This window comes from Haliotis asinina, chromosome 11 (genome assembly GCF_037392515.1).
Source record: "Haliotis asinina isolate JCU_RB_2024 chromosome 11, JCU_Hal_asi_v2, whole genome shotgun sequence".
Taxonomy (NCBI): Eukaryota; Metazoa; Mollusca; class Gastropoda; order Lepetellida; family Haliotidae; genus Haliotis; species Haliotis asinina.
In genome coordinates, this window is record NC_090290.1 from 9,107,657 (window position 1) to 9,125,953 (window position 18,297).

The 18,297-nt window shown below is 39.6% G+C and overlaps 1 protein-coding gene across 1 annotated transcript in view; it reads left to right on the forward strand.

Moving 5' to 3' along the window:
* LOC137255728 (breast cancer type 1 susceptibility protein homolog) overlaps positions 1 to 14,320 on the forward strand; it is a 29,520-nt gene extending 15,200 nt beyond the window's left edge. The window contains exons 10-17 of the mRNA XM_067793227.1: positions 1,102 to 1,266; positions 2,793 to 2,940; positions 5,129 to 5,463; positions 6,409 to 6,496; positions 7,887 to 8,014; positions 8,936 to 9,071; positions 10,302 to 10,454; positions 11,564 to 14,320. Coding sequence (XP_067649328.1) covers positions 1,102 to 1,266; positions 2,793 to 2,940; positions 5,129 to 5,463; positions 6,409 to 6,496; positions 7,887 to 8,014; positions 8,936 to 9,071; positions 10,302 to 10,454; positions 11,564 to 11,694 — 1,284 coding nt within the window. The 3' untranslated portion in view covers positions 11,695 to 14,320. The remainder of the gene's footprint in view (positions 1 to 1,101; positions 1,267 to 2,792; positions 2,941 to 5,128; positions 5,464 to 6,408; positions 6,497 to 7,886; positions 8,015 to 8,935; positions 9,072 to 10,301; positions 10,455 to 11,563) is intronic.
* Positions 14,321 to 18,297: the final 3,977 nt, after the last annotated feature.

Consider the following 18,297-nt stretch of genomic DNA (forward strand, 5'->3'; position numbering starts at 1 on the left):
GTGTGTAATAAAACAGAGATCAGCAATGTTCAGTCTGCCATATTTGTTTCATATTCAGCTGCACCGTTATAAGATAACACCATTTCATTGTAATAGCTTTATGCTGGTTTTATCATTATTCTGTCACGGCTTCTTCACCAATGGCATTGCTGTAACAGGGATGCTGTGGTGATGCTGTGTTATTTCTGTAGAGATTCTGTGTTATTGCTGTAGAGATTCTGTGTTATTGCTGTAGTGATACTGTTATGCAGTAGCGATAGTGTACTATCCCTGCTTCGGTGCTGTGTTATTGCTGTAGGGATAATGTTATTGCTGCAGAGGTAATATCTTCCTGCTGTAGCCATGCTGTGATGTTGTGTTATTGCTGTAGCGGTAATGTGATATTGCAATAGCAATGTTGTTTTATTGCTGTAACAATAATATGTTATGGCTGTAGTGATGCTGTGTTATTACTGTAGTGATGTGTTATTGCTGTAGCAACAATGTGGTATTTCTGTAGCGGTAATTGCGGTAGTAGTAATGCTATTGCTATAGTGATGCTGTGGTACTCCTGTAGTGGTGCTGTGGTACTGCTGTAGTGATGCTGTGGTACTGCTGTAGTGATGCTGTGGTACTGCTGTAGTGATGCTGTTGTACTGCTGTAGTGATGCTGTGGTACTGCTGTAGTGGTGCTGTTGTACTGCTGTAGCAATGCTGTGGTACTGCTGTAGTGATGCTGTGGTACTGCTGTAGTGATGCTGTGGTACTGCTGTGTGGTATTGCTGCTGCAAAATATGCTGTTTCATTGCTGTAGCGGTAATAGGTTATTGATGTAGCAATGCTGTGTTATCAGTGCTGTTGCTGCAAAACAATGCTCTTCTGTTGCTTTATCAGTTCTGTCAATGCTGTTTTAAACTGCGGTGTAAATACTCTCATAGCTGCTTGTGATGCAACACATGTTCTCTGAGTAAGAAAGACCAGTGAACGCGCCAGTTTTTTCAGAGCACTTTACAACTTATTGGGTTAGGTGATGGTGCTAGTCAGGTGCCACTGGGGTTACTATTTCCAGTTTGTAACAAAAATTATTTTGTTTAGTACGACTTTGTCATTTATATACGACAGAGTGATGAAGCTCCTATTGGTGTGAGAAAGACGTCTCGACGGGCTGTCATTACAGACAGTGACAGCAATGATGATGATGATGATGAGTCTTGTCTGAGTGACCAACAGATGAACTTTACATCGTCCAGTGCCTTTTCCAGTCAGAGTGATGTCCTCACAACACAGGTAGGCCCTGTGGATATCACTTACGGAACCATTCTCTCAGTCACTTAATCATTCAAACATCCAGTCACTAAGTTGTTTAGTCAATCACTCCCTCACTCAATCAAGACACCACTCACACAGTCTCTCCCTCTCCGAATCAAGAGGCTTCTCACTCAATCACTCCCTCACTCAATCACAAGACCACTTACTCAGTCACTCCCTCACTCAATCTCGAGACCACTCTCAGTTACTCCCTCACTCAATCATTACACCCCTCTCAGTCACTCCCTCTCTCAATCACTACACTACTCTCAGTCACTCCCTCCCTCAATCTCGAGACCAGTCTGTATATTTTATTTACGACTAGTTTCAAATGTAGAATATTCGTCATTTTAATTTTGGCTACAATTCCTCCATATTGCCATCAACTAAAGGGATGGTGTAAATCCAGCTAGGGTCTGTTCAGGTAGCCAAGGAACTCCATAGTTCCTTGTATGGTGATCTACCTTCAATTGTTGGCAATCTAAAAGCCCATTTTTATACTGTATTGCTCTGCAGAAATTACATTACAAATTATGAATACTTGTTAGTTTTAAGTTCTCATCTCTGATAATATAGATATTTTACTGGACTTCATTGACAGATATTTATATTGCCTGAATTCGTATTTGATGTACTACACTCATAGTCACTGAATTATTAAACCATTTACTCAATCACTAAACTATTCACTCAAGCACTAAACCATTCACTCAATCACTAAACCTTTCACTCAAGCACTATAACCATTCACTCAATCACTAAACCTCTGAATCAATCTCTGAAAATGTTTGCTCAATCACTAAGCCCTTCACTCAAACACTAAACCTTTCACTCAAGCACTAAACCTTTCACTCAAGCACTATAACCATTCACTCAATCACTAAACCTCTGAATCAATCACTAAGACTGTTCGCTCAAGCACTAACCAATTCACTCAGCCACTAAACCATTCACTCAGCCACTAAACCATTCACTCAACCACTAAACCTCTGAATCAATCACTAAAACCATTTGCTCAAGCACTAAACCATTCACTCAACCACTAAACCTCTGAATCAATCACTAAAACCATTTGCTCAAGCACTAAACCATTCACTCAAGCACTAAACCATTCACTCAACCACTAAACCATTCACACAATCACTAAACAATTCACTAAATCGCTACACCGCTGATTCTATCACTAAACTGCTCACTCAGTTGCTAAATCCTTTCACCATCCACCAATCTCTCTCATCCTCTATGGTGAGACATGTGGCTGTTTGACTTTGTGTTTGCTGTTGATTCTCATCGTCCCCTAGAGTCCTACATCAGACTATGTGTTCAGCTCCATGACAAAACACAGATATGCATCATATAGGAACATAGTTGATGGCCACTTCATCCTGCACAGATAGTTGCACCGCCTGTGGCATGTAACAACATGCAATAACTCAGAGTGATTTCAATTTCACCTTAAAGTAAATACTTTCCTGAAACTAATCTCTTCTCTAACATATTTCCAGCAACAAGGAAAACTGGAAAAAGACCTTGAGAATATGAGAGAGGAGATTAAACGTCTTGAAGCCATGAAAGATGTTGTCGAGAGAGAGGATAAGGATGTGACCATGGTAGAAGTTGCGAAGGAAGCAGAGGTGGATGACGTTGCTGACGGTGAGCAGTGTTTTCGTTATCCGATAAATACCGGACATAGTCCGATAAAAATGATCATTGTCTGATATTTGAAAACATTGCCGGACATCATGTCCAATAAAATATGAAGTTATCAATTTTAAAAAATCACCAAATCCTTAAATTATTAATCTAATAGTTAATCGAAAAGATGTGAGAAGCATAGCACTTCTAAAAAAAGATTGGAAAACCCCAGTTTGCTTATAATAGAATGCAACATAACGTTCAATGATCGCGAGATATTAAAGCATTCAGAAATCTGAGGTTGATTTTACATATCTCAGTTCCAGTGGTTATTTTTAACTACATAGGGAAATGCTCAATAATTACGAATCCCTGCTGATTTCAAATACATGGCTACTTTGAATAAAAATGAAGAAGCAGACGAATCTTTCAAGCTATTTCAGGGGGAAAGGTAGTACCCTTGCTGACAGTAGAAAATGAAAGTGTGACAAGGAGACAGGTACACATTCTGATGTTTCTAACAACAAAAACGTTAAGAACACTGGATCTGAGACTAGTAGTAAATCTAGACCTTCATCTGATACAGTTCCCCAGACATCACAACCATCCAACACGTGCGACAAATCTCAATTGAAAACACAATGTCAAAGTTAAACACCTTCATCTTGTACAGTTACTCGGCACGTAAAGGATGACTGGTTTAAGGTGTTTCCATGGCTCAGTTTTGAGGATGGAAAAATGTATTGTAGGATATGAGTGGAAGCAACAGTGAAAAATATATTTACGGGTGGCAGTATCAATTTGAGAAAATCAGCACTAGATGATCATCAAGATAGTGCGTCCCACACTCAATCTGTTATCCTTCTGTATCAAAAAACTGCCATGGAGAAAGTCCACGGAACTGCCTGTAGAGGTTTTCCTCTGTAAAAGGAAAACCTAACTAGACAATACAGTTACATCACTGGATGGTTATAAATCTTATTAACTGAATGTAGGCATCACATGTGCATGAGTGAGTGAGTTGGGTTTTATATCGCTTTTAGCAATATTCCAGCAATATCACAGTGGGTTGCATCAGAAATGAGCTTCACACACTGTACCCATGTTGGGAATCAAACGCTTCATCCACAAAGATACCCCACCACCCAACATGTGCATGAGTTCCCATATAGTGAATAATGCGGAGATACATAGCCATGATAACATCTTGCTGATTGTCACTTCGGAAGCACACACAGAAACCTATGATATTTTGCAGGTGTTGCCTGAAACATCAGAACCATCTTAATAAGTGTCTACTTAAAAGTTACAAGATAATGACAATATTTCATTTAAGCAGTGGCTTGTATCCATCAGACTAGTTGCTCACAGGATGCTGCTATCAGAATCTGGTTATTATTACCCCGGAGACTGAGGTACTAGGAGGGTATAGTCACATGACATCTCCACGGGTACCCATTTTCTGCTAGGTGAACAGAGGCAAAGGCACTAACGTCAGACCACATATATCACATGTGCTTTGTTGACTTCAGGATTGAACTCTCAGGAGTCAAGCTGGCAAATGCGGTCACCCATCCAAGGACTTCAACTAATTTGGTACCTGAGCTGTGTGCACAGGTCCAGTTACTATAAACAGAATTTTTTCCCTTAGTGCAAATTTCATGCTATTGACAGTAACTGCCAGAACTAAGATTGGTCAAATTAGAACATGTGACCAATTTCAATGGCGGCCACAACACACATTGCTGTTTTCGCTTATTTGGCAATGGGATTTGGCTCATTATTTATTGTTTTTGGACATGATTTGCGAAATCTATGACAGCGATCAGTTCAGAATGATTCTTGATGCTGCTATCAGTCGTCATATTAAGATTCCCACAGATTTCTGTCTTCAAACTTGATGTGTTGTGGAAACAACTCAGAGGCAAGCGTGGATACAGTGAATGAATGAAAGGCTTATTTGTTGTATATAAATGTTTGCTGTAAGACACTTCATGCGAAAATAAAACCTGCATGATGTATAATATGTTTCCAGTAATACCCAAATAGCCTGGAATGTATCAGGAAGATCCCTTGCTGGACTGACTCTTGCAAGCTTGCTGCCTTACAGATGAAATATTGCTCAGTAGGTGTTTTACAAGCCTACAAGCAAGAGCTCCATTCAATAAAAGTTTACTTTTGATGTATGTTGAAAATCTATTTTCAGGGAACTGCAAGATGGCAACACCTGGTGTCATTCCTGCATCCAACAAAACAAAAGATGGGGACAACTCAAGCGATGACGACGACTTGAGTGATCATGACCTGTTTCTCAGCCCCAGGTCACCCTCTCCCCCACCTGACTTTGACACACTCCCCAAGCCGCGGAAGTCAGCTGAAATAGTCAAAGCTTTTGAGATAATTGAGAAGTTCAAATCGCCAACCCAGTCCAAGTATTCCACTAGTCGGACAGTTCTCAGCCCTCTTCAGACCAGCAATATGGGAAACCCTAGGTCGAAGAAGATTGTCCTCATCACAAGCGGATTGAGTAGAGAACAGGCGGTGAGAAATTTACCATCATGAGATCTTTGTGATACATGCAACGACCCCATTTTACAACACAGTCATAGCTTATGATGATCATAAGGCTGTGTTTTAGTTGGGAGTTGTGATCATCATAGAGATTCAGTATGGTTTTATGCCACTTTTAGCAATATTCCAGCAATAGCATGGCAGGGGACACCAGAAATGGGCTTGCATGTACCCATGTGAGGAATCGAACCCAGTGTCACAACTGGACACTTTAACCACTAGACTACCCCACCACTGAACCCCCCATAGCGTTAAGATGACTTTGTACAAGTGGATTTTGTTTACCACTGAACATCACAAATCAGTTAAAATGATGGCTAGTTTCTATTTACGTATCTGGAATATAATTTTCGCTGACTGTTCGGTGTTGCATCAAGGCTGTGCGACTCTGGGTTCGCCCCTATTAATGTACATCTCCCTTAAAAATGAAAATTGGTGTGTGTCCGTCACACAATATAAATAACAACATGATATTGTGTCAGCTCATGCACCTCTGTAACTTGTGGGTCTTGTGGACACATTTACATACCGCATATCAAATGCGTCTTAAACAAAACCACAAGTCATGTTGATAAACTCTTTTGCTTGTTAATCTTAACCAGTTTCATTATTGTGTCTCTTGTCATGACAAATACCCAAAGAAGTATCTTGACCTATATCATTATTGAGACAGCATCAGTATTACAGTAAATACCTATCTTTAGTCAATATGTGATCCCCAACTGCTTGTCTGGTCCCCCACTCTTTTGTAGCAAATAAAGGGGATGTCTCCCCCTCAATCCCAAATTCCTAGATGCAACACTGCTGTTGGATGTAATGAATGTATGTTATTTATTGTGAAATGATCTACAAGTTGTTAACGTGAAATGTACGCTGAGGGTGAAGACTGTTGAACAACGTGGTCAATGTTTACAGATGTCTGTCCATGAGTTCACTAAGGTCACCGGCTGCGTCTTCTTCCCCAAGTTCAACAAGACTGTCACCCACGTTGTTGTCAAGAAAGGTTGGTCGCAGAAACTGATATCAGATTATTTTGTGGTCCAAGCATCAGTGTGTTGACTGTAGCTTTGTTAGTTAAAAGTATAGGAAAAAACACACATCCAAGATTTTGGTAGACAATGTAAAACCAGAAGGGGAGGGATTTCCCGACCCCGATAGTTTTACATTGTCTACCAAAACCTCTGACAAGTGTTTTTTCTATCATATATACCATCAATGATGGGTAATTACAATGTAGATGATCATTTAATGAAGCTACATAACAATAGGTGAAGCGCGCGTAAAATCAATTTAATGACAGTAACCATAAATAGATAATTTAACCCCTCCGTCTTCGTCGGCCTAGTGGCCGTGCGGTACAGCGGCTGAATACAGATGAGAGAACTGCAGTTCCAATCCCGCTTCGAAAAACTTTGTGTTGTGATATTTTTCAATTGATTTCAAACACTCATGTATCATTTGAATGTTGATGTTCATGTAAAGTTAGGAAAAGTAAACCCTGGGAAGCAGTTTTACTAACGAAAAGTAAAACCTAAACTAAAAAAAACCCTCAAATGCGGTTATTCTGGAAAAACAAGAGAGGACCCAATAAATAGTGAGAAGCACACTTTTTTGGTTTATATGTCTGTAACTATACATGGAGCATCTCAACAAATGTCTTTCAGATTTGTTCACATTGTGGCATCTGTGATGTAAAAAATTTGTTAGCCCCCACAACGCATTTTTCAGAGGGAATGAAATATGGCCATCTGCCCATACACATAGGTTGTTTCACCAAACTTGGCACATATATAAGTGTGGTTGTGTAATGGTGCCTCTTGGTAGTTTTGGAATTCTGAATTTAATATTTTTGGGTTTTCCTTGGCAACAAATTTGACTTTGACCCAAATTGATGTTGGTGTTCTTTTCTGGAGCAGAACTTTAAAAGCATTCACTGTTTCATTGCCAAACTTGGCCAAACTTGGCACATAGATAGGCCTGGTGGTGTATTGGTGCCTTTTGGTACTTTTGGACTTCTGATAAAAATATTTTTTTATGTTTCCATGGCAGCACGGTTGGCTTCAACTGAAGTTAGTAGTATTGCTCCTTTCTGGAGCGGAACTTTAAAACCTCTCAATCCGCTCCTTCACTTATGTATGCACACACCAAAACAGTATTTTGTCATTGCATGAGATATTGATGACTTTGTCTTCTTGTTGCATTTTAGGGAATTTTTGTATGCTGACATTTTGTGTAAGTCACCCAAGCATACCATGAGGGACAAATTGTCATGACCTGCAGGACAAATTCACAAGACTCGAGGGGATGAAGTGTCCTCAAATGGGACTACAAATTTCATTGACTATTAAGGTGGGCTCCTTCATGCCTCTGAGTTGCTCTGTGACATGTTGCAGCTGCAGGTGAAGATCGCCCTATCTGTGACCGGACACTCAAGTACTTCCAAGGGATTGTGGGCAAATGCTGGGTGGTGACCTTCGACTGGGTGCGAGACTCGTTACTTGCCAAGAAGCCGCTACCAGAGGTACGTTACAGAGAAACATACTTTTTACATGAACTTTTGTAGGAGTAAGGTTCTCTCTTTTTCAGAGTTTCTACAAACTTTGACATTGCAATAAACTACATCCTTCATCAAGGGAGGGTAGGGTAGCTTAGTGGTTAAAGTAATGGCTTGTTCCGTCGAAGACCCAGGTTCAGATTCCCACATTGATACAATTTCTGGTGTCCCCTGTTGTGATATAGCTGGAGTATTGCTAAAGGTGACATAAAACCAATCTGAATCAGTCAGTCAGTCAGTCAGTCATCAAATAACTGCCCATGTTATGACTAGCAGTCCAGTGACTGGACATTATATACCACACCTGTGTACAATAATATTAAGACAGTGTTGATAATATTCAGCTTCCTGTATTTGTGGTCACATTTGATAATAGGCCTTGGTTGAATAGTAAGGATGAAATACAATCTTCTCACAACTTCTTAGTTTCTTGTATTCTGAGATGACCGTGGGAAAAGTACACCCCTGTATGTATATTGTAATGGTTCTGGAAATGTTCCTAATATTCTGGGTTAGACTACAGTGGAAGCTGTCTAAACCAGCACTCATGGGGACTGAACAAATAATCCAGTTTAGACAATGTGACGGATTGTGGAGCTGATGATAAATGCACAATCCACTGAGGGGACTGAGATATTATGCTGGTTTCGGTAACTTGCTCAATTGGACAGATGCCGGTTTTGACAGCTTCCACTGTTTGTTATTTTAGGCCTGAGCGCAGGACATGTTGGATTTGTAGGGGTTTGTTTGTTTTGTCAGTTGAGTTAAACTCCCAGAATGTCATGTAAATAGTACATGTTTTAAGAGGTGTCTTCGTGTCATGAACTCATTGTTAAGACAGTTCTTGTTCAGATGTACTGTTGCTAACAGGAGTTTCTTTGTTTAAAGGAGAAGTACGAGATTGTTGGTGACACAGTGATTGTAGAGGACCATCATGGCCCCAGAAGGTCAAGGACGTCCCACAAGAAGCTGTTTTCTGGGTTCACACTCACCTGTATTGGAGTCAGCGATGAAATGACTAAAGGTATCATATGCATCACGTAGAGAGGACTTAGATTGTTAGTGTGATGGTTACTCAAACTGTGCATCTATGAACATTATTTATGTGATTTAAAGTTTTCTTGTAATTTCAATGAATTTTCTTGTGATTGCAGTATGTACCTGGGGTATTGAGGTAGTTAAGTGGTTAAAGCCAGTGGCCCAGGTTCGATCACTACAATGTGTGAAGCCTATATCTGTCCTCACTCCCCCCTCTCCCCTCCCCCCGCCGTAACATTGCTGAAATTTGCATGAAGCAGCTGAATACCATTCTCAGGCAGTCAGTACTTATGACCAGTCCAAAATCAGCATTCTGAAAATGTAATTAAATCTGAAAATAATCGAATTTTGCAGAACATGAAAATAATTCATGTGTATGTGTATGTGCCATGTCAATACAGTTCACCGCACAACTATGCGATTTCATACTTAATCTATCGGAGGGCATTTGATGTGAATTGATTAATTAAAACATTAGGGACGCGTGTCACTCAGGCTGTTAATTAGGATTTGGCGAGTGCGAGAACATCTTATCAGTAACGAAAACATGTTAAGTAGGATTACAGTAAACACTTATAACTCAACCCCTACTCTCCGTTGCGATACAAGTTGAAAATAGCCTGTCACAAGATTCAAGTCATTTGATCCTGTCCGGAAGTTTACCTTCTGCAGACAGCATTAAGTTCAACGCAATGTCATACGATTTCAGGGCATGTAAAATTAAAAACAGAATATGCAGTTGGCAAAATAGAGACTTTTTGTAATCGATTTACATTTTTCTTCTAACTAACCACCCGAAGCTTCACACGCTACATGATTACGTCCGAGACAACCTGACAATTTGTAACCTGCGTTCTGCCTTCCAAGTTTAATCATGTTAATCGGTACACCTATATGTTATGATGATTCACAGTTACTATTATTGACTGTTGATTTATTGATATAATTACATGGAAATTCTTTCACCTTTTGCTTTCACTTAATTTTCACGTTTTGCTTGTTTGGTCGAGTGAAACCAAAATGTCCAGATAAATGGGGTTCGATTGTAATGAGAAAGTTCAGAGAAAAACTTGATATTTGAGGAGTGGCATAGGACACATTGTAACTGTTGGAAATGGACGATGTCGGGTATACAGTGATACTTATAACATACCCTCTGTTACTGTGATTTGTCTGTATATCCTCCTGGTCTGACCACATGTGTCTTGTACCTCAGACGACATGAGTCTGCTGCTACAACAGGGTGGGGCCACTCTGGCTGATGACCCATGGGAGCTGGGCAAGATGGCTGCCGCCATCCCCATGATCATCCGTTGCCTGGATACTGAGGAGGAGGCACCCACCAAATCTGAAGTGGAGCACTTCAACTGTAAGTCTTTCTTTAAGGTTCCATTGAAGTCACTGTTGTTGCCAAACGTTACTGATTTGTGGTAAACTTGACAATGGCTCCAAGAGTACAAATTGGCCAAGCTAAAGTCCTGCCCTAAATCCAACAGAAAATGTTTGGGGATTTATAAACTAAAATGGCAATAAGAAAAATTTGACAAATATGGGTAAAATGAAGGAATAGGTGGTCCCATGTTGGGACGGCATGGACTTCTTTGATCAATAGTATGCCGTGCCGGATTGAAGCCTGCATTGCTGCACATGGTGACTTCACAAAATACTAACTGTTCACCTGTCTTTGAATGTGGAGTTACGTTCTGCGAATATTCACATTTAATACATGAGTAATGAGAGAAAAGATAAGAAACTTACAACCTAAAATTCTCAATAATTTCTGGAGATACTATATACATCGTATGATACATCAATGCATTAATACTTTTCCTAAGGTGATACAGTTATCAAAATATTCAAAACTGTGGATATTTATTTGTGAAAGTGTCTGTTTAAATATGTGTAGGTATCATTATCATTTTGCAATCGTGTCATGGGTTTTTTTTCTTTGATACTCTGAGAGTTATAAATGATTTTTTTTCATGCACAAAGACGGGAAAGTAAAACATTGTCCTTTCTTTCTGATGGCTGAAATCTTCATTCATTCTTCATTCAACAGCATTAAAAACATCATCCTTCCTTTCAATAGATGAAATCTCCATTCACTATCAACAACATTAAAGACATTGTCCTTCCTTTTTTGATGCTATGAGAGTTATAAATGGTTATTTTTCATGCACAAAGATGGGACTTTAGAACATTTTGATCCCTAAGAATACAAAAATGTTGATCTTTTTGGTCAGTTATAAAATTTGAAATATTAATATTCAAAATTTAACTAAATTTTCGAAATAATGCTACAAACGTTGATATCAATATCTGTATCAAATTGTGACATGGGTATTGTAGTACATATTGATTCATAAAACTTATGTATAGTGACATCCGTAGAATGAACACATCAATTATGAACACATCATTTGTCACACCAGCTGTCACATGCTGCTTAGATCTGACAAAATGTGTTGTGTGTTACAGGCTTCTACAAACACAACCGACTGATCACTGTGTCCAGAGAATGGGTCCTTGACAGCATCAGCACCTGGAGACTCCAGCCATTGGATGACTACATCCTCAACACTATCAAAAACATCGTCCTTCCTTTCTGATGGTGGAAATCATCATTCATGACAGCATCAAAAACATTGTCCTTAGTTTCTGATAGATGAAGCCTTTGTTCATCATCAACAACATTAGAAACCTTGTCCTTTCTTTCAAATAGATGAAATCTCCATTTACCATCAGCAGCATCAAAACCTTCATCCTTCCTTTCGGATAGATGAAATCTCCATTTACCATCAACAACACCAAAACCATCGTCCTTCCTTTCTGATAGGTGAAATCTCCATTTACCATCAACAACACCAAAACCATCGTCCTTCCTTTCTGATGACTGAAATCTTCATTCATCATCAACATCCAAACCTTCATCCTTCCTTTCTGATAAATGAAATCTTCATTCATCACCAACCTCCAAAACATCATCCTTCTTTTCCGATGACTGAAACCTTTATTCATCATCAGTATTAAAAACATTGCCCTTCCATTCTGATAGACGAAATCTCCATTGGTCATCAGCATGAAAAACATTGTCCTCCCTCTCTGATGGATGGCTGTCTCCAGACATTGTTCATCCTCATGTGATATTTTAGACATACAACATGCAGAATAGTTGTTGGCATCTTGTGCTGATATGGAAATGGACTTGGCTTTGCTTGGCTTTGCTTGGCTTTGCTTGAATATATATTTGGATATTTGGTGGTACATGATCAGCTAATGGGAAACCAGATACATACAAGACAGTCATTTTTCACAGCTTCTGTGTTACTGTTCTGGTGAAACGACCCAAAGATGTTACTTTTTAACTGATAAGAAAAGGTCCAGAAATGTAAGAGCAACTTATGTTTATGGATAACGACAATAATTAACAAAATAATGTAACTTATTGTTAAAAATTGTTTGAAAGCATTTCAGAGACCAATGTTTGCAATGTGGTTGTTTTGTCTGTGTGTGTACGTGGTTGCTAGGCAGGAGGGTGGATGTTGCCCCAGATCTCGCCATTAATGGGAGGTAACCATATCACATATGAATAATATTTCAGCATCATGATGAGTGATAGTTTAGATATTGTGTACACAGTGAAATACAGAAATTCTGAATGGTACAAAGAAATCATTTGTATTAAAGTACCGTTCATATTTTGTGGCTGTTTGGTCTGAGTGATAGTGATTCATGTTTTGGGCAGGTATAAGTGATTGTGTTTCATGTTTTGGGCAGGTATAAGTGATAGTGATTCATGTTTTTGGCAGGTATAAGTGATAGTGATTCATGTTTTGGGCAGGTATAAGTGATAGTGTTTCATGTTTTGGGCAGGTATAAGTGATAGTGATTCATGTTTTGGGCAGGTATAAGTGATAGTGATTCATGTTTTGGGCAGGTATAAATGATAGTGATTCATGTTTTGGTCAGGTATAAGTGATAGTGATTCATGTTTTGGGCAGGTATAAGTGATAGTGATTCATGTTTTGGGCAGGTATAAGTGATAGTGATTCATGTTTTGGGTAGGTATAAGTGATAGTGATTCATGTTTTGGGCAGGTATAAGTGATAGTGATTCATGTTTTGGGCAGGTATAATAGGGGAAGAAGGTCATAAAATTTGTACACATGTACTTTGTCGGGAGGGATCAGCAATTTTGTATTTTTAAATATTTTGGGTTGGGGGCGGTGGGAGTAACTGATTTTGTACATGACATGGAGGGAGTCACTTTGTACATATGTTTTAGTGGGCTTCATTTGCCAATGTATGGGGATGGGTGGGCATCACTTACCTTGTTAAGATATGTGTCTTGAACAAAGATTATGTTGTTTTCCATTCTTCATGTGCATTGTTTTATGATTGTTATGTTAAGTTTTACTATGTTTCTGTAGCCAAATCCATATAATTATACGTTGACTTCAGATTAATATAACTCAGGTAGTTTCGTAGTTCTGGTTTCTTATTTTCAAGCCATATGGTTTAAACATATTTACCTCTTATTTATAAAATATCCATTTCAACTGTTTTGTTCCCATATAAGAGACTTTCTAAATCATATCCATGGAAATAAAAGAAGGCATTTTTTCTGATTTCAGTATATTTAGTACAAATAAAGACAAAATGATATGAATTCTTTGTTTTGGTACCCACAAGAGCAGACCAGGTTTTCACTGGATCAGAAATTGATTATCAGAAGATGACATTTATGCGTGAGGTAAGACAAAATGATATGTTGCTAACATAGCCAACCACCAACCTTCCATTTTCACTCTCTTTTTTTTTTTTCATTTTTAGCTATTAATAGTTATGTGGTGTTTAATCTTGTCTTTCTGTTTCAAAACCGTCAGGGACAGAGTTATAAGGAAAAGGAGAATAAATCTGAAAAATTATGTTATGTAATTATCAGGTGAGACAAAGATCAGAAACATTTTTCATTTAAGGACAATGTTTGTACTGGAATAATATTTCATATTGATTCACTACTTCCCAGTGGCGGTAAGCCTATTTCTGGCATCACCTGCCGTGATATTGCTAGGCTATTGCTAAAAATGGTGTATAACCAAAACTGACTCACTCATTACTACAGAGGATAAATATTTTTGTGACTATCATTTACTGAATACGAATCAATGTTATTGTACAGTCTTATGTATAATTGATGATACTACTCAGAAGTAAAATACATGTAACTGCTCAACTTAAAGATTTTGTTCATTTGTGTTTCCTAGGATTCCTGGAGTCAAGTACAATCTGTATACACCGACTTTCCTTGATGCAACATCTCCTAGAGACATACACTTGAATTCTAACACACGCTGACAATTAATTAATAAAGTCCTTTACAAATAGATGTTAAATTTATACCATCAAAAGCCATGAAGGTCCTGGGGTAGAATATGCCTTCAGCAACCCATGTCTGCCCTGAAAGGCAACTACGCTTGTTGTAAAAGGCGACTAACTGGATCGGGTGGTCAGGCTCGCTGACTTGGTTGACACGTCATTGGTTCCCATTTGTGCCTTCAGCAACCCATGTCTGCCCAGAAAGGCAACTATGCTTGTCGTAAAAGGCGACTAACTGGATCGGGTGGTCAGGCTCGCTGACTTGGTTGACCCGTCATTGGTTCCCATTTGTGCCTTCAGCAACCCATGTCTGCCCAGAAAGGCAACTATGCTTGTCGTAAAAGGCGACTAACTGGATCGGCGGGTCAGGCTCGCTGACTTGGTTGACCCGTCATTGGTTCCCAAATGTGCAGATCCATGGTCATGCTGTTGATCTCTAGATTGTCTGGTCCAGACTCGATTATTTACACACCACCACACTGATGCTGGAATATGGCTGAGTGTGGCGTAAAACTAAACTCACTCCTCAACACCAGCTCTGGTATTCTCTGACACAACATACCAAGTTCCTGTAAGGACTATTGTGAATAAACTAACACCCAGAAAACACTGACAGAATAAAGAAGGATCCCATAAACCCCCACAGGCCGAAGCAGTGCCAAGCAGCCACTGTCCAAATAAAGGCCTGAGTAAACACACAGACTGGACCCAGTTTCTGTCAATACATTTAAGAATCAACAAGGACCCAGCCATCTATGTGATCCGGGATCCACTAACCGCATTCACTGGCAGAAGTAATAAGCAGCGAATAATAATTTAGATCTGAGTAAATATTGGCGCAGGTAACCAGGTAAGAGTAATCATTGGCACAAGTAATCTTGTAAGATTAATCATTGGCAGAAGTATTCAGATGCGAGTAATCACTGGCACAAGTAGTCTGTGGTCTGGAAATAGGGAAGTCTGGACCAGACAGTCGAGTGGCCAACAGCATGAGCTTCATACTAGGCAATCGGGATACAATGACCTATGTCAACCAAGTTACCGAACCTGACCACCCCATCCCGTTAATCGCCTCTGACGAAAAACATGGTTTGACGAAGACCTGTCGAAAGGAGACGAATGTAGATGAATGGCTGGGGGAATGGAGGGCGATCTGTCCAAGGCGCTAGACTAGTAATCCAGCGAGAAGGAGGTGCCGAGATCGAGCCCACCTGTGACCGGGTATGAAAACCTTGGAGTCAACAAAATTATGAGTGCAGACTCATTCAGTATTGTCACAACCCCTAGTGCACAGAACACAACCCTGTGCACTTAAGAGAACCCACGTATACGTTGGTATATGACCAAATAGTGGCCACATGAATACGGGTACAGCAACGTGCTGTAAACGTGGACAATGTACTGTGACTGTAAATGTAGGCACCTGCTATTGGGTACTTCGTAAGGATGGAGAAGTCACATTAACCGGGTGCGTCTGGTAGGCAGCAAGAGTTGTGTGGTCATCCAGGGAGTTAAGCTTGAAATTACGATGTGCGGAGGGAAAACAACGCGCCTTTGAGCATTTGAAATGGATATCGGCGCTATACAACTCGTCGTATATATGTACATACAGTATGGTTCAAAATTATTGAGAATAGCTAAACCATTTCATATTATTAAACGAGAACAAATCAGATAAAATTGAATGTATTGTGAAAGTGAACTGACCTTTTCATGTTGTGTAGGTAACAATTTAATATTTTATCAAGTCTCCTTGAGCTTCACGGCACAGTCTAAGACGGGTAGGCATACTTCCTATCAGAGAGGTTAGTGTCTCGTGAGTTATGCTGTCCCAGTATCGGACCACTTCTCTCTTCATGTCTTCAATTTTTGTCAACCCCTTTTGATTCACACATTCCTTCATCATCCCCCAAATGTTCTCAATGGGATTTAAGTCAGGACTATATGCAGGAAATGGTAATGCAGTCACATTTTTCTCCTGAAACCACTGCTTGGCATGTTTTGCGGTGTGTTTAGGATCATTATCTTGCTGCAAAATCCAGTCATTTCCATAAAACACATGTGCACTTGGAAGGAGAAAATTATCTAATATGTTAGTGTAGCGTTGACTTGTCAGATTTCCCTCAAACACACACAGCGGGGTCGTTCCTAATAAGGATATCCCTCCCCATACATGAAACTTTGGGCTGTATTTAGGTCGTCGATACAACGGTGCTGATGCAGACTTTGTCCATATTTTCACATTATTGGGATATACCCATATTGAGCTTTCATCAGTAAAAATCACATTTTCCCAGTCAAAGTTTTCATGTGCCAAACACCACTCAACACGCCTGTCTTTATGTTCTTGTTTCATGAGAGGAGAAGGAATTCCAGTCTTTTTCTCCCATCCAAGATCAATCAAATTTCTTCTAACTGTAGATTTTGATACAACTGTTGATCCCCTTTCTATCATTTCATACCTGATGTTGGAGATGCTTGCCCTTTGCTTTTTAGACGCTAAAATTCCCAGCCGGACGCGATCTGAGAAGTCCAATTTTCTGTGTCTCCCTGCTCCTTTCTGGTGCCCAAAATCCTTTCCCTCTTTACAATTCTTCCTAATCCTATACACAGTAGAAAGAGGAGTTCCTGTTCTCTCTGCCAATGTATTTACATCATCAATTCCTTAATTACACAACTCAAAAATCAACCTTCTTTTATCTTCAGCAGACATTGTTGACAGTGCTGAGGAAAATGACGTCTGCTACAAATTCAGGGGAGGTAACTCTAATTGTACTATACTCAGTAGGCCAAGATGAGTTACCTCCCTGATACCATTACTTAGTTTTAAGTATCAGTGAATCAGTTGAGGTGTTAGGATAGCTCAAAGTAAGAAGAAAAATTCTCAATAATTATGAACCAGACTATATATTAGAACAAAACATAATATCTGACATTAATTGTCGATAACCACTTATGTTTTGTTCCGAGGCAGAGAAGTTTGGTCAAAATGTTGTATCTCCGTTAAAACCCGCATCACTGAGCAGCAGCTCGACTTTTCGATATTCGATGAAGCGTCTCATAAATCTTCCCCACACCAACACGAAGCTCTCGTGTTGGGGAATGACTCGGCTCTCCATTCGAGACCTCCATTTTCAAGATCGATCATGTAGTTCGTTGGGTCGTTTTAAAGCCCTCGTTGATGGCGAGGGTGCCTCTTGATGGTTTTTGAGATTGTGTAAAACCCAAAGCGGAACGTTGTGTCTTATTCCCGATATTTAGAAATGTCTTAAGTACGTGGTCAACTAACCATAGCAAATGAATGTACACTACAAGTGAAAGGGACTTGGTTACAATGCGAGTGGAATCGTTGTGATTTTTGCTAAGGCTGGATTTACACTACATCCGTTTTTGGATGCGATGCGTCATGCGTTGCGTACGAAAACGCACATCATGTAATTTCATTTATTGCAATACACTACGACAGACTTCTCAATGCGTTGCGTTGCGTCGCGTTGGAAATAGGTGCTGCACCTATTTATGACGCAACGCAAGGGAAATCGCATGGGAATTCCTATCGATGACGTCACATTTTGCACGAGCAACAGGGACTTTCTGAAAAAAGTACTGTTGAAACATATCATCGTCCAGTTCTAATTCCTTCACCAATCGGTGGTATGTACCATAGGCTGCTCGATTGTCAGTCACCTTCTCTTGACTTTAGCGTGCTCTTTTTCAAGAGCATGATAAAGTAAAAGTTCAATTTCCTCCTCCTCTTCTTCTTCTTCCTCGATGATAAACAAAGGACTTGCCTTGAAGTTGTCAACCATGTTGTGTTGCATTGCTTTCTGAATC